Raw genomic sequence first — 18,920 nt, 5'->3', positions numbered from 1 at the left:
GAAATTTCAATTCCCCCCCCCCCCACCCCTGGGTTTTGAAAATACATTAAAAATGGTGTGTGTGTGTATATATATATATATATATATATACACACACACAAATATATATATGCATATATTGAGTACATGTGCTTTGCCCCCCCCCCCCCTGGAAAAAGTTGAAATGACAGCCCTGCTACTGATATGCAAGCATAGCTGCCAAGTCTCCTGAATTTTAGCTTCATCTCTCGACCTCCCAAAAAGTTCTCAAATCTCCTGAATTTTTACGAAAATTGCAAAAAATCCCTAATTGTCCCTAAAACTTCCCTACTTCATTTAAAAAGAATCCCCGCTTCTGAAAACAATCCCAAATGAATTTCTTGTGGGGCAAAAAATTGTTTGCCTCTGTTTTCCCCCCTTTTGAAATGACATCACACATTTTAAATGGGGGAAAAGTGGGAAATTCCTTTTTTAAGGAATTCAAGAAAACTTGGACTAAAAAACCATCAGAGGGTTTGTATCCCTCTGATGGTAACAAAAAAAGTTGTTTGTTTGATCGTGCAGGGAAATAGCTTAGCAGCCAATAGTCCTGGATAATAATTAAAGATTGTAGTGACGCACATGTGGTCAAAACTTCCTCTTTTGTTGAAGTTACTTACGTGTGATAACAAAACATGAATGCTGATAAGCAAAAAAATATTTAATCATAATTTTAAAGATACTTATTCTAATGAATTTCCTTTCTTCAAACGTTCCAGAAAAATGCCAACTTTTCCTTTTTGTACAAGTTGTGTTGAGGACATAAACAGGGTTCCCACATCCTTACAAATTCCTTAAAAAGTCCTAACTTTTCATTTCCCTCTGGAAGGGTCCTTATAACTCCTTACTTTTTGCAGCCACTCCTAAAAAAAGTCCTTATTTTTTTCTCTGAAGGGATGATCTTTCTTAGAATAGCTTAGAATAGGCATTCCCTATGGTGATGAATAGCATTGCCTAAAAAAATAAGAAGCTTCCCCAGAATTGGAATATAAAGAGGGAGAAAAGATGAAAAAACCCTCCTTTGTAATAGGAAAGTTAAAGCAGGGGATGGGATTGGAACATCCAATGGTTGCTTACCTGCCAACCAGTACGATTTTAGCAAATTAATACGATTATACGCCTTTGCTTTTAAAAATATTATTTTTTACAGAATCGCTAATATTGACATTTTCCTGCCTACGTCACAAACTTATCAGCGTTAAAAATTGATGGTCCATTGAACGACATCAATTTGCGGAACCAGTAGCCGAAAATTCCCCCACGCCCAGCGGTGAGAAAAAGTTGAACACAACTGTCAGTTTTTTTACTGGTGCAGCAAAACGATGTATCGAGCCGCTATATTACGCAGTATACTGAGTGGCTCCTCAATCCTTAAAAGTTTTGACAAAGGTTTTTGACGGAGGGTTTTTGATGTGATAGTTTAAACTGCAGTTTAAACCGTCAAAAACTGTCATGTGTCAAAAACCTGCCAACCTTGGCTATAGCATCCTTTTTTTTTCTGACACACGTTTCAATATAAAAAGATAAAAATAATAATAATATACTTCACCTTTAATAGATGACTGTACCTTTCCTCTTCTGATTCTAAATATTGTTCAGTGGTAACCTTTGCTGCAAAAGAGAAATATTATTTGTCAAAAAATCCTGACAACATAAATGTCACTGACTGGGTCATAAGTTATGACTTGCCAAAAGATTTGATACAATTGTTTTACCCACTTTCATAACGTCACCAGTGAATGCCAAAACATACAAATACAACACTACAACAGGCAAAATGCCCAACGAGGTGGCTGAGAAAAAGATGCCCATAACAAATATGGATGAAATGTTTTATATATATAAATGAAATGAGGATATGTCAGTGTTTTGTTAATTATTATTGTTTTCTCATCGTGTTGTTAATATTCTTTTATAGTTTTGGGCAAAGTTATTCTTTATGATTAATTACGTTCCATACTGTTGTCACTATTTTTCCTAGGGATGGGGCAGCTTGTCAGGTTATTTATCTGACATTCTTTCCAGTCATATCCAGGCCTAGAAGTGAAAATTTGAAAAAAAGAGTAGGAAAAATAGGAAAACCATTCACAAAAAATAGGAGGGAAAAAACTGAATTCCCAAATTATCGTGGCATTTAAAAATGTTGTGCCATTGAGATTCACACCTTATATATTTTAATTATAGTATTATCTATTGATATTTTAAGAAAATCAAGTTCTCTCTCTCTCTAAAGAATTTAAAAATCTTTCCTCTCCACGGAATGCGGTATAGAAAACAATGTAAATAGCAAAACTAAAAAGAAATTAATCAAATTTCTACTGTTACTTTAAAAAGTCCAATTAATGATCGTGATCCATTTTCCCTGTACTTTTCAGAGAAAGAAAAAACCTGTCTAGGTGCCATAGAAATGTAGTACATGCATGCTTAACCCATTGCCCACAGGCTGAATGTGGCCCCCAGCTTCAAACCTAATTTTGCAAAAAATGAACTAAGCGATACATTTCCAGATCGTTCCAGAGAACCTGAAGCACAGTTTCAGGTCATTCAAGTGGTTCGCGTCACAGTTCCAGATTACTCAAGTTACACGAGTTGCTGTTCCACTTCACTTAAGTGACTTGTGGCAGAGGTCTAGACCACTAAAAGTGACCCGTACATTTACACATCATTCAAGTGACCCGCGGCACATTCTCTGATGAGTAAATATGTCACAGCATATTTACAGATCACCGCTGCACAGTTCCAGAGCACTCAATCGACCCATGAAACTTTTAAAGATCACTGAAGTAACCTGTGCCACAGTTCCACAGTCTTTAAGTGTGCTGCAGCACATTCCTAGATCATTTAGGTGACTCGCGGAAAATTTACATATCACTGCGGCACAGTTTCAAAGTACTCAATTGATCCAGAAATATTTACAGGTCAGCTTCTGTGACCCGCTACACATTTCAAAATCAATGAAATGGCTCACACTATACTGAATGTTGAACACCCCTGATGTAACACCTCCTGGAGTTACACTATATCCGAAGGATACAACGATTGGCCTGCATATGTTCATGAATGTCTGGTTTTTTTTCCAAAGATACACATTTTTTTAAAACACATGATAACCTGTGGCCCTCGGAGTTATCTCATGTGGTCCAGGACAAATAACAAAACCACACAAGTGGCCCACGAACGATCATCAAATCATTTAAGTGGGACACATTTCCAGATTACTTCAGTCGCTTGCGGCACACTTCTAGATATAAGCTGCCAACAGCATATATCCAGATCATCTAAGTGACCTCAAGCACATTTCCAAATCACTTGAGCGACCAGATGCAAACCCCCAGTTCACTTAAGTGGCACGTAGTTCAGTTGCAGATTACTTTAAGTGGCTGGAGGCACATTTGATCATTTGAGTGGCCCTCTCTGCATGCTTCGAAATCACTTGAGTCGCTCGCAGCACACAGATCAACTAATGGTCTGCGATACATTAACACTTCAAGTGGCAAGATGCATTTTTATAGATTATTTTAGTGGCGCTCTTGACACATTTCCAGACCACTAAAGTGGCCCGCGGCACACTTTCAGACCATCTGAATGACTCGCGGCACATTTCAACTTAACTCAACCTTTTGAAGAGTGTGGGACCAATTCATTGATTTAAAAACGTGTCGCAAGCCACTTGATTAAGTGATCTAGAACAGCACTGCAGGTTATTTGTGTGATCTGTAAATGTGCCGCGGATCACCCAAGCAATCTGGGAATGTCCAGCGGGTCACTTGAGTGATTAGGAAATTTGTCTCGGGCCGCTCAATTGCAGAATTCGCCGTGAGCCACTTGAGTGATCTGGAAATATGCCGCGAGTCATTTAAATGAGGTATGAATGTGCTGCGAGCCTCTTAATTTATTTGTAAGTGTACCGGGGCCACTTCAGGCAGGACACATTTAGGCCATGGGTTGAGCACTTGCACATGTAAGCTTTAAAATAAGGGGCCGTTCAAGTATTATGTCAGCAAATTTTTAGCCATTTTTGACCCCCTCCTTACCAGTAAAAGTCAGAAAAACTCTCCCCCCCCCCCACGCAAAATTTTGTCAGCGCTCTGTTCCCTTTCTCCTAACGCATATTGGTGGGATCAGAGACGTACGGGGAGGGGTGGAATCTGGTTTGGGAGCTTGTGGCCCCCTACAGACGACCAAAAATTAATATTTTAATGCAGAAAATATTTTTTATCTACAAAATTATTTTTATATACAAAATTTCGAAAGAAAATATCTTTATATGTTATTATAATAAATTTCTGACAATTTCAATGCTATTTGAAGGCTAAGAACTCAAAATTGCTCAAGAAATTCATTGCAACCAGTGGCGTAGCCAGGTTTTGGTCCGTGGGGGAGCGAAATTGTGAAAGGCGCCATTTTTTTGTTCGTGCTTAAGGCACAAACTTAAAATTATGCAGTAGTGAGGAAAGAACTTTAAATTTCCCAATTTTCAAAAAATCAAATTTATTTTGTTTTCACTGGATGTTATTTTTCAAATTAAATTAATTACCTTTCAATTGGTTATAGAATGTACTTTAATTTTTTAATTAATTTTAAATTCCATTTCATGTTTTGTGTACTTATATGCAAATGCAAACACAAAAAACAACTGCGAAGTCACCCTAAAAGGTAGTTGGAAAAAATTTAGACATAAAATATTTATAATATAAAAAATGATAAAAGGGCAATAAAATAAAAAGGAAAAACAAATATTTTTTTTTCTCTCTCTAAAATTATTCCAAGATATGAAAGTACAGAGAAATCTTCATGATTCCATTTAATGGCTTTTATCACTTTACAATTTTATCTAAGCACGTATCACATGTACACTACTTTTACTCAATCATGCATATACTTCCAAGACATTTCTCTTATGGAATTTCTAACAAATTAATGCATGTCGGAAAGTTCTTTCTTACATTATGTGTGACCATAACGTATATATGATGCCGTAGTTATGCATGGTTTCAGTTCGAGAAGTTTTGCTCTCTGCCTTCCATATTAGAAGTAAAACTGGCAGATGCCTGAAGTTTTGCATTATGCAAATACCACGGTGAAAGCCTGCCTGCTCTCTGCGGGAAGGTTTTCCAAACGAAAGATCGGTTAGCATTCGTACCTAAAAATTGAAAAAAAAAACTCGCTTCAGTCAAACGCCACTGTGTCACTAGTGGGTGTTCAAACCGGGATGAATCCATCATGATGCCCACACGATCGCAGTGGTTATCACCAGGGCCGCAACTAGATGCTTGGTCACCCTGGGCAAAAGCGCATTTTGACACCACCTTGTAATGTTGAAGGAGAGGTTTCAGAATGAAATTTGCGCCCCCCTCGGGTCTCGTGCCCCGCCCCTAGTTGCGGACCTGATTATCACATACTACTAGATTGCATACGCACAAGCAGAAGGTGTCCTGAATCCAAAAAGGTTCAGGAACCATTGCTTCAAACGAATTAGTGTGCACCAGAAATTGTCGTATGTGTTCGTAATCTATTTAAGTATTTCTGAGGAGGCGTGTTTGTAATGTCACTGCTCATCTTCCAAATCGAAGTGAAAGTGGCGGGTGTATGGATCAATTGAAATATTTTTTATGTTTTATTATCTACCGGCTCCCTTTGGAGATACTATTTAAAGAGGAGTTCTCACTCTGCTCGAAGTTGAAAAACTTAAAAAGACATTGTGCATAGTATATGTATATTTATTTCTAGTGAAATAAATTCATGTGTGTTTACATCACATGATGTGTTTTATAACAAATCAGAGAAGAATGAAAATATACGAGTGATGAATGGTACAGACTAGGGCAGGGGTTACCCATTACTTTAATCAATGCTTGCCCGCGGCTCCCCAGAGCAGTTTAACAAAGAATCTCTTTGAAAAACCTTCGGGCCACTCCGCGGTGCCCCGACAAAGGTTGGTGACAAACAGTTTGAGAACCCTTTGGACTAATAAGTTCTTGGATTTTCCCCCCTCGTAATTTGACCAGAGGGCATTTGGGTAAGTGCTGTGTGGCAAACCTCACGACACATCATAGTTCATATTAGAAAGTATTGTAAGCCCTCGGATAAGTGCTAATTGAAAAACACTAGATAATCTTTCAAGAGTAGACAACATTTCGTGGACACGTTTTGTTTTTCTGAAATAGTATATGTATGTATCTTCAGTTACTTCTAAACTTTCCTTGTAATATATATGGACAATTCCAGGCCCGGTCCAGGTGCATCAAGTGAAAAAGGGACTTCATGAAGATGAGATCCAGTTAAAATTTTGAGAATTTTTTTTTAACTGGATGAGTGAACTGTTAGGCAGACATTTCTGACCAGGTAGAGGGCCTTTGAAAAGTCCCTTTGATGCTCGTAAGACGGCTCTGCATAGACCACCAATGTGGTGTTGTGGGAAATAAAGAAAAAAATAACGTCCGGAATTCTGGTTTAAAAAGCGATGAGTATATATATAGTGCATTTTTATTAATTTAATTTTGGAAATATTCAACGGATTCTCAAAGTGTGTGTGCTCATGGCTCATCGCCACCCTTGTTTGAGGGACATCTCAACGGTGTATTTATGCGTGCTTATTCAGTTCTTTGCAGTGGGTTTTCTTTTTACATTAGACCAGGAGGTTCTCAAACTGTGCACCGCTACACCCTGGTGCACCTCCAATTTTCGTCAGGGCACCACGCAGCGGTGACTCTGACAAAGGTTTTTCGAAAATATTTTTTGTTAAACAGCTTTAGAGAGCAGGCGGAGCTCGCTGATAAGTATCGAATAGGGGGAAAACGGGGCCATCATTTCAACTTTTTCCAGAGGGGGGGGGGGGCAAAGCACATGTACTCAATGTATGTATATATATAAACTGAAGAGCCAAAAAAACTGGTCCAGGCATGCGTATGCAAATAAAGAGATATGGAACCAATCAGAGTACGGCGCTGCGGTCGGCAACGCCTATATAACACAACAAGTGTCTGGCATAGTTGTTAGATCGGCTGCTGCTGCTACAATGGCAGGTTATGGAGATTTAAGTGAGTTTGAACATGGTGTTACAGTCGGCGCACGAGAGATGGGACATAGCATCTCTGAGGTAGCGATGAAATTTGGATTTTCACGTATGACCATTTCACGAGTGTACCGTGAATATCGGGAATCCGGTAAAAAAATTAAATCTACGACATCGCTGCGGCCGGAAAAAGATCATGCAAGAACGGGACCGACGAGAATCATTAAACGTGACAGACGTGCAACCCTTCCGCAAATTGCTGCAGATTTCAATGCTGGACCATCAACAAGTGTCAGCGTGCGAACCATTCAACGAAACATCATCGATATGGGTTTTCACTCATGTACCCTTGATGACTGCACGACACAAAGCTATACACCTCGTCTGGGTAAGACAACACCGACATTGGACTGTTGAGGACTGGAAACACGTTGCCTGGTCTGACGAGTTTCGGTTCCAATTGCTTCGAGCTGATAGACGTGTACGGCTATGGAGACAACCTCATGAATCCATGGACACTACATGTCAACAGGGGAGTGTTCAAGCTGGTGGAGGCTCTGTGATGGTATGGGGCGTGTGCAGTTGGCGTGATATGGGACCCCTGATACATCTAGATACGACTCTGACAGGTGACAGGTACGTAAGCATCCTGTCTGATCACCTGCACCCATTCATGTCCATTGTGCATTCCGACGGACTTAGACAATTTCAGCAGGACAATGCGACACCCCCACACGTACAGAATTGCTACAAAGTATCTCCAGGAAGAACACTCTTCTGACTTTAGACTCTTCCGCTGGCCACCTAAATCCCCAGACATGAACATTATTGAACATATCTGGGATGACTTGCAACGTGCTGTTCAGAAGAGATCTCCACCCCCTCTTACTCTACGGATTTATGGACAGCCCTGCAGGATTCATGGTGTCAATTACCTCCAGCACTATTTCAGACATTAGTGGAGTCCATGCCATGTTGTGTTGCGGCACTTCTGAGTGCTCGCGGGGGCCCTACACGATATTAGGCAGGTGTACCAGTTTTCCACCACGTTTTCCACCTTAGTCTTTGACGCTGCCCTATATACAAGCTAGTAGCTCTTGCCAGGGCACCTGCAGATGACGTGGCATTTCTAGGCGTTTTGAATCTAAGTCCCCCATACATAAAGTGGTATTTCTAGGAGCTCAAGCTGTACCTAAGGCGCCCAAAGAAAAGGTGATACTTCTTGCAGCTTGAATCCTAGCCATTACTTTATAGGTTCAGTGGTCTGTCCACAATAGGTTCCCATGCCTAATTTCTTCAAAAAGTGCCTTAGTCAATGTTTCTGGTAGCTCTTCAGAACAGAATGAGCATTTCGTGAATGCCATATCCTTCATACCTATGAAAGGTATTTCTAGGAGCTCTACCGAGAACGACCAATAGCAAGAGAAAAAAGAGCTAGAAGCGGGCAAGATTCTGCCCTTTAATAAAGGTGGGAAACAGAGGCTGAGATCTGAATATGCTTCCAGATGAAGAGATTGAGAGCAATTATCAAAAATGGTAATGAAAACCTCCACTTTCTTTTTTCCCTTCTTCTCTTAAGGGTTAGTACAAACCCAATCACTGTGAAACTGCAAGAGGCGCAAATATAAATGTAGATTTTTTTTTTTTTTTACCCCTTACTCATCACTTTAGACAATGAAGGTAGAAAATGAAAAAGTCAATTAGAAAAATGGGCGCCAATGTAGGCAAAATTTCAATTGGGGGAGCAATCACTCCCTCTGCTCCCGCTCTGGCTACGCCACTGATTGCAACCCTACCTCTGAGCCCTTGGTAATCCTTGACCCAGGGCCGTCTTAAGAGCGTCATGGGGCCCCCGGGCCAAGTGATGTTTTTGAGACCTTACCTGGAAAATTATCGAAAATTTCACCCACTTCTCATTTTTGTGAGGCTCCTCTCCTCTTGAGGTGCCCGGGTGGGTCCATGCATTAAGGCGGCACTGCCTTGACCCGTGGTAAACATTTGGCCTGTGCGGACCAAATATGGCCCTGGGGTTATGATGTGGCCTGTCTTCAAACCAAATTTTGTAAAAATGAACCAAGTGGCACATTTACAGATCACTTAAGTGACCCGTCGCACAATTCCAGACCATTTGAGCATAGGCATAGATTGACTTGGAAGTCTGTGGGGGGCACGATGACGATGATGTCAATTCATCTATACATATATACATTAGATCAGTCGACTCCACGTTTGACCCCCCCCCCCACACGCCCCCCCCCCCCCGTATCTCCGCCCATGCATTTAAGCGATCTGTGACACATTTAGAGATCCCTTGAGTGACATGTGACAGTTTTAAAGCATTGGTGCAGCCACCAGTGCGGTTCTATATCACTCAAGTTTTCCGCGGCACATTCCCAGATTAAGTGATCCAGATTATTAAGTGATCCGCGGCATAATCACTTGTATGACGCGCGGCACAGGTGCAGAGCACTTAAGCGGCCCGCGACACATTTCCATATCACTTGGATCCGCTAAGTATTTAGAGGCCACTAAAGTGGCTGTGTAGGGAATTCAATAGGGAGAATGTTAGTTCAGGTACCCACAAACTAGTGAAAAGTTTTATTCGTTTTTCGCGCAGCGAGTAAGACGTCATTAAGAATATTTCATATAATTTAATAAAAGGTGGTTGATGGCGTCAAACACCCCCCCCCCCCACCGTCATCAAAAGTCAGCAAATCGGAAATCGCCCTCCGATGACGTAATACTTGAATAACCCCTAATAAAGATACCCAAAAGTTATTTTCTGAAGATTAAAAAAAGGTGGTTTCCGTCTCCCCCCCCCCCCCCTCTTCATGTAAAACCAGACGTGGCTCGGGCTCTGTCACCTAAAGCCGGGGGGTTTTCCTAGAGGTAGGTTTTCTGTGCTGCGCGCAACGTGAATCGCCCAGAGCGACACGCCGCCCATTCACCAATTTTCTTACTACGTTTTCCTACAGACTGCAATACGGCTCACGATAGCCCTTTACGCCCGATTGGCGGCTGTAGATTTCGGCTGTAAACAAAAGGGAGAGAGGGATAAAATAGGAATAGTAGGAGAGAATTGCGGTAAAAAAGGACGATTGCGTCGAAAGTAGGAAAATAGGAGGAAATTTCTAAAAAATAGGAAAAGTAGGAAAAATAGGAGCGCTGCGAGGTCTGCATATCTAAGCCATTCTAGTTACCCTTTTCTACACACATGATATGCACGTTTGTTTATGATGCAGATGAATAATCTAGAATTAGAATTTAATAAAAAATAGTAACCTTATAGTAACTAATTGGCAACTTTGCTTGACATCATTTTATTTGGCATCATTTTTGGTGACAAATAATGATTTCTCATATTTGAGATCTATTGTTCATGCCATTAGAATTACGTTCATTTAAAAATGAAGAATTATTTTGAAGACTTCAATAGGAACTTTCCTTTTTTAAGGTCACACTTCTCTTACTAACAAATTTCTAGTCTCACCTGTATGTGTAAAAAAGGGGGTTTCACTGTGCACTTGCTACAGGTTTGAAAAAATAATTAGAATATCCTAGAAACTCGCTAACACAGTTTATTAAACGGTCAAGTTATGAAATTTGAAGTGACAGTATGGCTGTAATCAACATATTCTACAGGTTAACAGCAAATTAATGGTTTGCATGGAGATGACAATTTTATCAATCATCATCCACTTTCATCTGAGAAGCTATATCAGGGGTGGCAAACTTCTCACTGTTCAAGGGCCGACATAATTGTCAGCTGCAACATCGCAGGCTGCACTAGTAGTAACACTCCTTTGTATAAGCCGCACCAGTAAAATGGCCTGGAACACATAGATTTGTCTGTCATAAATAACATGGGTGCCGATTTAGTCATTAACTTTCACTCTGGGCTCCATTTTCTTCATAAACTGATACATTTTCATTAGTTATATCTGGTTGTGTTCACAGATAGATGCAATGCATCAAAAATTAATTTCTTCTGCAAATTATTCAATATAATATATTATTAGTTAGTATTTTACAAATAACTGCAGAAAAATTTAGAAAACAATGCTTTATTATTTTTCCCACGCCCCTGATTTGTCACCTGGTGTCAAGAGAGTTAAAAAAAATGAATGTAAAATGATGGAATGATGGTGGTGTTAGCTCGATGAGGAAAGCTGAAATAAAGGGGCATAGGAGAGATGATTAAAAAAAACCATGCAATAATTAGTTTGGGATGGAATTTGATGCACATCATGGAGATAATTTGTATCGGTACCTGAGAGTGTCCATTGTAGTCACCTCGTGAGAGGCAGTTGCTGAAACTGAGGAGTTTCAACGCAAAGTTCTGCTATTGAGATCAATTTCACCATCGCTTTCCGACACACAGCAACTCAGACACGATATAAGAATCCATGGAGATATGCAGCATTACTGTCGTTCATCTTGCTCTTTTTATCACAGTTCTTAAAAAGTGATGGAGCAGCGTCCTTTTTAAGAATTTTTCAGAGTTCTTACGACACATCACTTGGGACCTTTCAATCATGGTTGATAATATGAAATATTTTTTTTTTGATGAAATTTTTCAATTAACAATTCACTTTTTATTTGAAGGATTAACTAATTTTTTGTGTAGATATAAGAAATGGCTGTGAATGAATCTTGCCCGATGAGGACGAGGCCCCAAGCTGACCTCTCACGCCGAAAGCTACATCGTTGATGGTTGCCATGGAAAAATACAACGGCTTCATGTTTTTTAGACGGTGTATCGCCACGTCGCACCCAGAGACAAGGCGAGTTGAACCTCAATCCAAAGAGAACCAATTTACATCATGGTTTTGGCATGTACGTGTAGCGATATTATGCTGATTCTGGTAGAGCGTAGTCATACATTCTTTCTGGTGACAGACTGTCTCATCTCATTGTGTGAATATTTTGTAAAATATAATGATTTTGCCAGTAGTTGAAAGGCTTTGATCTAAAAAGAGCTCAGTCCCATTTAGGACTTCTTAGAACTGAAGCACTTAGGAGACAATGTTTTTTTACACCATGTGACTGTTAAGGGGTGGAGCACAAACTACAACTATATTCATGTTGTATGACATGACACCTGGTGTGTTGCTGCATGGGTCAAATATACACTCAAACAATTGATTCATGCATTGGTAGACTTTGGGTGGAGTTTTATTATCAGTATAAAAAGCGTGCCAAAAGCCACAGTCACATGGAAAATATTGATCATGTGGAATGGATAAACATGCGATGATACCAAGACAGCATTGACTAGATTCGTATGGACCAGGCAAACATCACCCTTTCGCATATACCTGTAGATACGAAAGGGTGTGCACCACATTATCTGGTGCCTCTGTACGTCCATTAGATTGATCGGAACCAGGGGACCTTCTAGTTCATTGGCAGGCCACAAGCCAGAATTTTCAAGGCCCTTACGTAGTAAATTTATAACGTGAAAAACTGAAAATGATAATCTCTCGACACCAGGACTGGAGCCCTGCCCACCCCACGGGCATGTTCATTCAAAATAAAAACAAACCTACCTATGCCACTGAATTCGCAATCAATGGAAATGAAGTCTGATGATTGTATGCGCTCTTTCATGAATGGCAACATTCGTTGGAAATCTTGAAAATAAAGAAACATAAAAGTCATTTTTCATGTCAAATTTCATGCATTTAGCAAAAAGCACAAAATATGAAACATCTGTACATTTAAAAATATCCAATGCACTTTCTATGTACAGTAAAACTTCGATTAAACGTTCGGACCAGGACTGTGACGGATAACCGAATAGACAGATAACAGAAATCTCTTAATACAAGCGCTTGTGAGGATGCTTTTTCTTTCTCTCTCTCGCGCGCGCTCAGAGTGAACGTTTAAAATTTGTTTTTTACTTTTTTCTTGCGGATTGTTGTTTAGTATTTTATTTATCGCTTCTCTCTCTCAAAGTCTAAGTTTGAGGCAAATAATTCATAATTATTTGCTGTGATTAAATCATAATCATTGTCTATTAGGTATGCTTTGCAAGGTATGTTCAGAAGTCATCGTGGTACCTGCTGATCAAGTGCAGTGCTCACAGTGTAAATTTGAGTACCATTTGCTATGTGTTGGTATCAGTGAGAAGGCTTTTCGCAAATTTTCAGCGAACAAAAACAAAAAATGGACGTGTGGGAGCTACCTTCAGGAAACTAGTGCAACGACAAAACCTAACGACGTCGAAATGGTATCATCGCAAGAAATTCTCAAGATAATTACACAACAGAACAAAGAACTCAAGGAATTTGTTTCGAATCAGATGGAGGAATTCCGGAAATCTGTTGATTTCAATAATGATACTATTTGTGAGCTGAAAAAGATAATCGAATCTCTTCAAAACATCAACAAAGACTTAGTTGCTAAAAACAATATTCTCACACACGAAAATGTCACAATAAAAAAGGAACTGAAATATTTACGCCAAGATATAATAGAGCTGAAGCAATATTCACGACGCACGAACATCAAAATTTCAAATATACCTGAATCGGAAAATAAAAAAATACAGAATGAATCGGTAAACATCAAATTCTGACAAAGACTGATGACTTGGCAAACACAAATATCGTCGATAGCCGCTCATCGAGTACCCACCTTTAGCAAAGATAGACCTAAACCTATAATTGTTAAGCTTACATCCAAAACCATCCGAGACAACACATTAAAGAAATTGAAGGATAAAGATCTTAAAATCAATGCCTCTGAGTTAAATCTTAGATTTCTAGACACCCTGGTGTACTTCAACAAACATCTTACACCAGAACTGAAAAAACTGTTTTTTGCTGCGCGAAAATTCAATTTTGATCATAACTTCAAATACTGCTGGACCCGGGATGGAAAGATCTTTGTGAGAGCTGATGACACATCCAGGATCTTTCGAATAACATCTGAAGAGGATTTACATTCTTTGACAAACTGACTGACATAATTGATTCTTCTCAATCCACTTGTATTACAATAAATACCCTGGATGATTTGAAAAAGTTTTTGAAGTCCCAGCCAACAAACTGTAAGTGCAAATTTCGGCAATTTAAAAGCTTTGTTGTCTCGTTGTATAAATCAAATATTGGTGTTATCGGAAATCTGGATATATAATAACGAAATTTATCAATATCAAATTGAGGGCTTTGATTAGTTTTTCTGTTGCCGAGAAAATGATAGATCAGGTGGTATAGCTGTTTATACACGTAAAACGTCAAATTTTACGCAAATAGAAATTAACCCGCTGTTGTTAACTGATCACTATCCTATCCTTTTAAAATTGAATTTTGATCACGATTTTGTCTCTAAACCCCCCAAAGTCCCACCTATAATACGACTAGATAGAAATAAACTGTCATCCTATTTATATAATTACAGTCGGCTCCCCGTATTCGCGGACGATTGCTGACAACACTCAGCAATCGTCGTTCACGTGTTTTGTTTACAAAATGTGAGTTGTGCTTGTTTAGGACAGCTCGGACAGCTCATTTTTCTAGTGCTACTGATAATGCTTTGAAAAGGTAGATAAAAATGAAAAATTGGATACATTGACTATGCTTGGCGAAGTCAATATCTGCTGTGGTCCGCCATTGCGGAATGAACGAATCTACGGTGAGATATATCAAGAAAAAGGAATCTGAAATTCGTTCAGCCGTAGCTCCACCTGTGGCAGTCAAAACTTTGCAGCGCCTATGGGATCCATGTGTTTCACGTACAGAAAATGCTGTTTTTTGGGTACAAGACTGACAAAAAAAGGTATTCCAATTGATAGTAATTTTTTTTTTATAACAGAAAAGGGAATATAAAGGGAACAGAAAGGGAAGGGGGTTTTTATAACAGAAAATTTTACTCTTCCATAAGAAAAGGGCTGGTGAAACGTCTATTTCATCAGAATTTTACGCAAGTACAGGTTGTTTCATGGGTTTAAGAAACGATTCGGATTGCGAAGTGTAAAAAGCACTGGCGATCAAGCCTCTGCTGATCAGGAGGCAGCTAGAAAATTTCCAAAGACTGTAGAAAATTATTGAAGAGAAGGGTTATGCACATCCGCAGGTGTTTAAGGCAGACGAAACTATACTATTTTGGAAGAAAATGCAGCAAAGAAGTTAAGCAAGAGAAAAAAAAGTGAGCTCCTGATTTTTTAAGGCAAGTAGAGATAGACTTACTATGTTGTTTTGCGCAAATGTGAATGGGTACATGATAAAGTCCACCATCATTTTCAAATCAAAAAAACCGTGACATTGAAGGGAAGGATAAGCCAAAGCTTCCAGTATTTTGGACGCACAATGGACTATGAAAACACTTTTCCTGGATTGGTTTAAACGGTTTTTCGTTCCGGAAGTCAGGAGGTACAGTAAACACAACTTTTAACCGAACGATGGCGATATATTGGTTTCTAAAAGTTGTACAATGAAGCGGTTTTCACCAAAAATTATGTTTTGTGATTTTCTACCCGACTATGTGCAACTCGTCTTGATGAAGGATCATCTACATATTTATTATTGTTCACACTTCAAAATCTTCAATATAAACCCTTATTTTTTTCCATCTTATCTGATTTATCACATTGCATTACTACAAAGAAATATCATTGCTGTAAGTATAAAAATGAGAGAAATATGAGAGAGAGTGAAAATGTGTTTGGGGATACTCTAAACATTGAGAAACTGAATTTTTGAAGGTTGATTGCAAGGGAAAAAAACACACCAAATAAGTTTCGAATGATAAATACTCCATATGCAGGGCTCAGCACAACTCATGGCCTCAAAATTAGTGAAAATAGTGACCAAAATGTTTAAAAAAGTGACCAAATAGTGACCTAAATAGTTGTAAAACATTTCCAAATTTTGACAATCTGCAAATGTATGAACCGTTTTCACTAAACTATGCATTTCAATGGAACTATTACAAATTGATTATTTTTACATAAGAAATAATTAAATCAAACTAACCACTTTGTTAAACTAAGCAAATTTATCAACAGCTATGCGAGAGAGAGAATTACATTAACACCAACTGTAGGCAGCAGTTGTAATGCCTTTCCTCGTGCTGCTTTCCACAACTCATCTCAAAATTAATTTAAGCAGGAAAAATTTCAAAACAGTGGAAAGTATTCATGTTTAAAGAAATAACACAAAGTTTGAAGGAGACAATTTTTTCCATCCACACACTAGTGGATTTTTTTATTCATGTTATGCTATGAATGGCAGCACGCAAAATACAATCAAATTTTCTTTTACCTAGTATGAATTATATTTACATACAAGTTGTACGATACATAAGTCTGTATAATCTGTTCTAGAGATGTGAGGTGAAAATATTCTCGGAGAACGAGAATATTCTGAGAATATTCTGAAATATTCTCCTGGATATAAAAATTAGAGAATAATTGAGAATATTCATTTTCCTTTTAACTAATTTCCTTTTTCTTTACTAATTTTGTTTACATTGTGAAATATGAATCAGTTTTCATTACCTGAAACATTTACAACAAAACAATTTTTGGTATAATCACTCCCTAATAACAACTTAGTTCGAGAATATTCTCCAGGTCATGATGAGAGGTTTTAAAACTTTGGTTATAAAGATTTTAGAAACCATTAAATTAAAACATTAAAAAAATATTTTAAAATTAGATAAATTTTCAGAAATAAGTTCACAACAAAAGAAATTAAATCAAAGTTGATTGATAAAGGAAGCAATTATTATACAATCACCTTCATTCTAAGATACAGAACTGTTGTTTTTTCAATGCACATACAATTAAATTCTGTATCACTCACATTTCTTTAAAAGTTGTGTAATTCAGCCATGTTGGTTTCTTGCTTTCAAACTTTAATGTTGTGGTCTACATACTTCAATATACCCATCTTCTTGATGGGAAGAGATGGGGACAGAGAATATTCTTTCTCAAAGGACTACTATTATAAATTACTAGAGAATATTCTTATCAAAAATAATAATTATTAGACAAAAATAATTATTATTCTCAAGTTATTTATCGAGATTATTTATTATAATACATGTTATTACATATATTCTTGATAATACTCTCTGGAAAGATTTCGGTAACTGAAGAATATTCTCATCGAGGAGAATATTCGAGAATATTCTCTGGAAGGACTATTATTAATAACTTCAGAATAATTCTTATTTTCTATAAGAATATTCCCCAGTCATTTATGAAAGTAGTCCTTCCAGAGAATATTCTCAAGGATATAATATGTAACTATATTATAAATAAGAGGAGAATATTCTCATCCAGAACTTATAAAAACATTCTGAAGTTATTTATAATGGTAGTCCTAGCAGAGAATATTCTCCGAAAGATTATTCTCGGGAATTTTACATCTCTATATAAATTATTTTTGCTACAAGAAATAATACATGCCAATAATTTGACAATCAGAAAATCAGCTGTCAGAACCAATAGCTCAAACAATTATCACAAATTAAATTTAATACATAGTATTTTTACCTTAGCCCAGACACACATTTTGAGAAAACTGTCCTAGAAATATACATTCTACCATTTGAATGGTCCTCAAGATATTAGATGTGAGTGAGATGTGGGGTCGATTATACACGAGTGTGTAGATCCTATTTAAGAACATATGTTATTTAACATGTTAGAGTATCTCGCATATGTATTATAATTTTCTGTCTATAATCCACAGATGCCAATTCCGCTAATTTGGGGAAAAATATAATCTTACTCATATAGTTACTCGTAGTTTGCAGATAAGTAAAATCAGAAGTATAACAGGATTATACACAGGAAAATACGGTGAAAAAATTTCTACAAAAAAATGAGAAAGTTTGTCATTTTACTTACTGTGCTTATTGACCTCCATTTTATCCCTGAAATAGTTAAAAATAGTCAAATTCTAAAGCAGCAATCGAATGAATATAATAAAAGTACATTAAATTAAATACATATAATATTTATAGCTATAAATATACTAGGAAGAAAAAATATCACATAATAGGGGGTGGAGCAAAAAACAAGATAAACACTTTGTTCTTTTTTCACATTGCCCAAGTCATTAAACAGTGATAAACTGGCTAAAACAAACTGTTTCCAAATTTCACAATAAAATATTGCCATCTTGAGGTTCCACACCTCAAGTGAATATTTATTAAGGGATACCTTATCTTTTAACATGGTGAAAAACTATGCTCTAGTGCAGGGGTGGCCAACAGCTGGCCCATGAAGTGTGGCCCGGGACTAGGTAAAAATAATTTGTATTAAATTGATTTTCTTATTATACAAATACAAATACAAATACAACGCCACAACAGGCAAATTGCCCAACGAGGTGGCTGACTTAAGATCATCATGGATCCCCGAGCCCCTACCTACTACTGCTAGACCACACATGCATCCCCCCCCCCCGCGGAACCCCCCAACGAATCGGTACATGCGGGAATGTGCGTGTACGTGTAGTGCAACCTGACGTAAAGTTTGTTTCTGTGTAATGCTTGTTATGTGTAGTACTGTCATCTGCCCCCAGTTTTACTAACTGTGAGTGAAGTGTTATGGTTGAATGATTTATCGTTGTAGGACTGTTGCTCTCTGTGGCGAGACTTTTTAACGGGGAGATTGGCTCGCATTTGCGCCTTGAAGTTGGGAACCACAGAAAACCAACTTCAGCCAACCACCACTGTGGGGTTCGAACCCGGATCCTCGCATCACGAGTCCGGCATTATAACCACTCGACCACCACAGCGGCTATTATTTAAGCCATCATTTTCCACATCAGACCTGATTAACAAAATACTTACATTAATTATTCCTAGTGACTACAGTAATTACCTATGTTCTCATCACACCACTTTTTAATACATACGTATTGCTCTT

At 38.1% G+C, this 18,920-nt stretch overlaps 1 protein-coding gene across 1 annotated transcript in view; it reads right to left on the bottom strand.

Annotated features, from left to right (window-relative positions):
* Window positions 1-18,920, bottom strand: part of LOC149088786 (poly(A)-specific ribonuclease PARN-like) — a 107,116-nt gene that overhangs the window by 79,046 nt on the left and 9,150 nt on the right. The window contains exons 2-4 of the mRNA XM_089250123.1: window positions 17,895-17,920; window positions 12,583-12,666; window positions 1,568-1,629 (exon numbers count right to left, since the gene is read on the bottom strand). Coding sequence (XP_089106249.1) covers window positions 1,568-1,629; window positions 12,583-12,666; window positions 17,895-17,913 — 165 coding nt within the window. The 5' untranslated portion in view covers window positions 17,914-17,920. The remainder of the gene's footprint in view (window positions 1-1,567; window positions 1,630-12,582; window positions 12,667-17,894; window positions 17,921-18,920) is intronic.

This window comes from Pholcus phalangioides, unplaced genomic scaffold (assembly GCF_987345545.1).
Source record: "Pholcus phalangioides strain wild (caught in Gottingen) unplaced genomic scaffold, Ppha-v1.0 ptg000003l_1, whole genome shotgun sequence".
Classification (NCBI taxonomy): Eukaryota; Metazoa; Arthropoda; class Arachnida; order Araneae; family Pholcidae; genus Pholcus; species Pholcus phalangioides.
The sequence above is the reverse complement of the archived record's forward strand: the minus strand, read 5'-3'. Positions and strand labels throughout refer to the sequence as shown.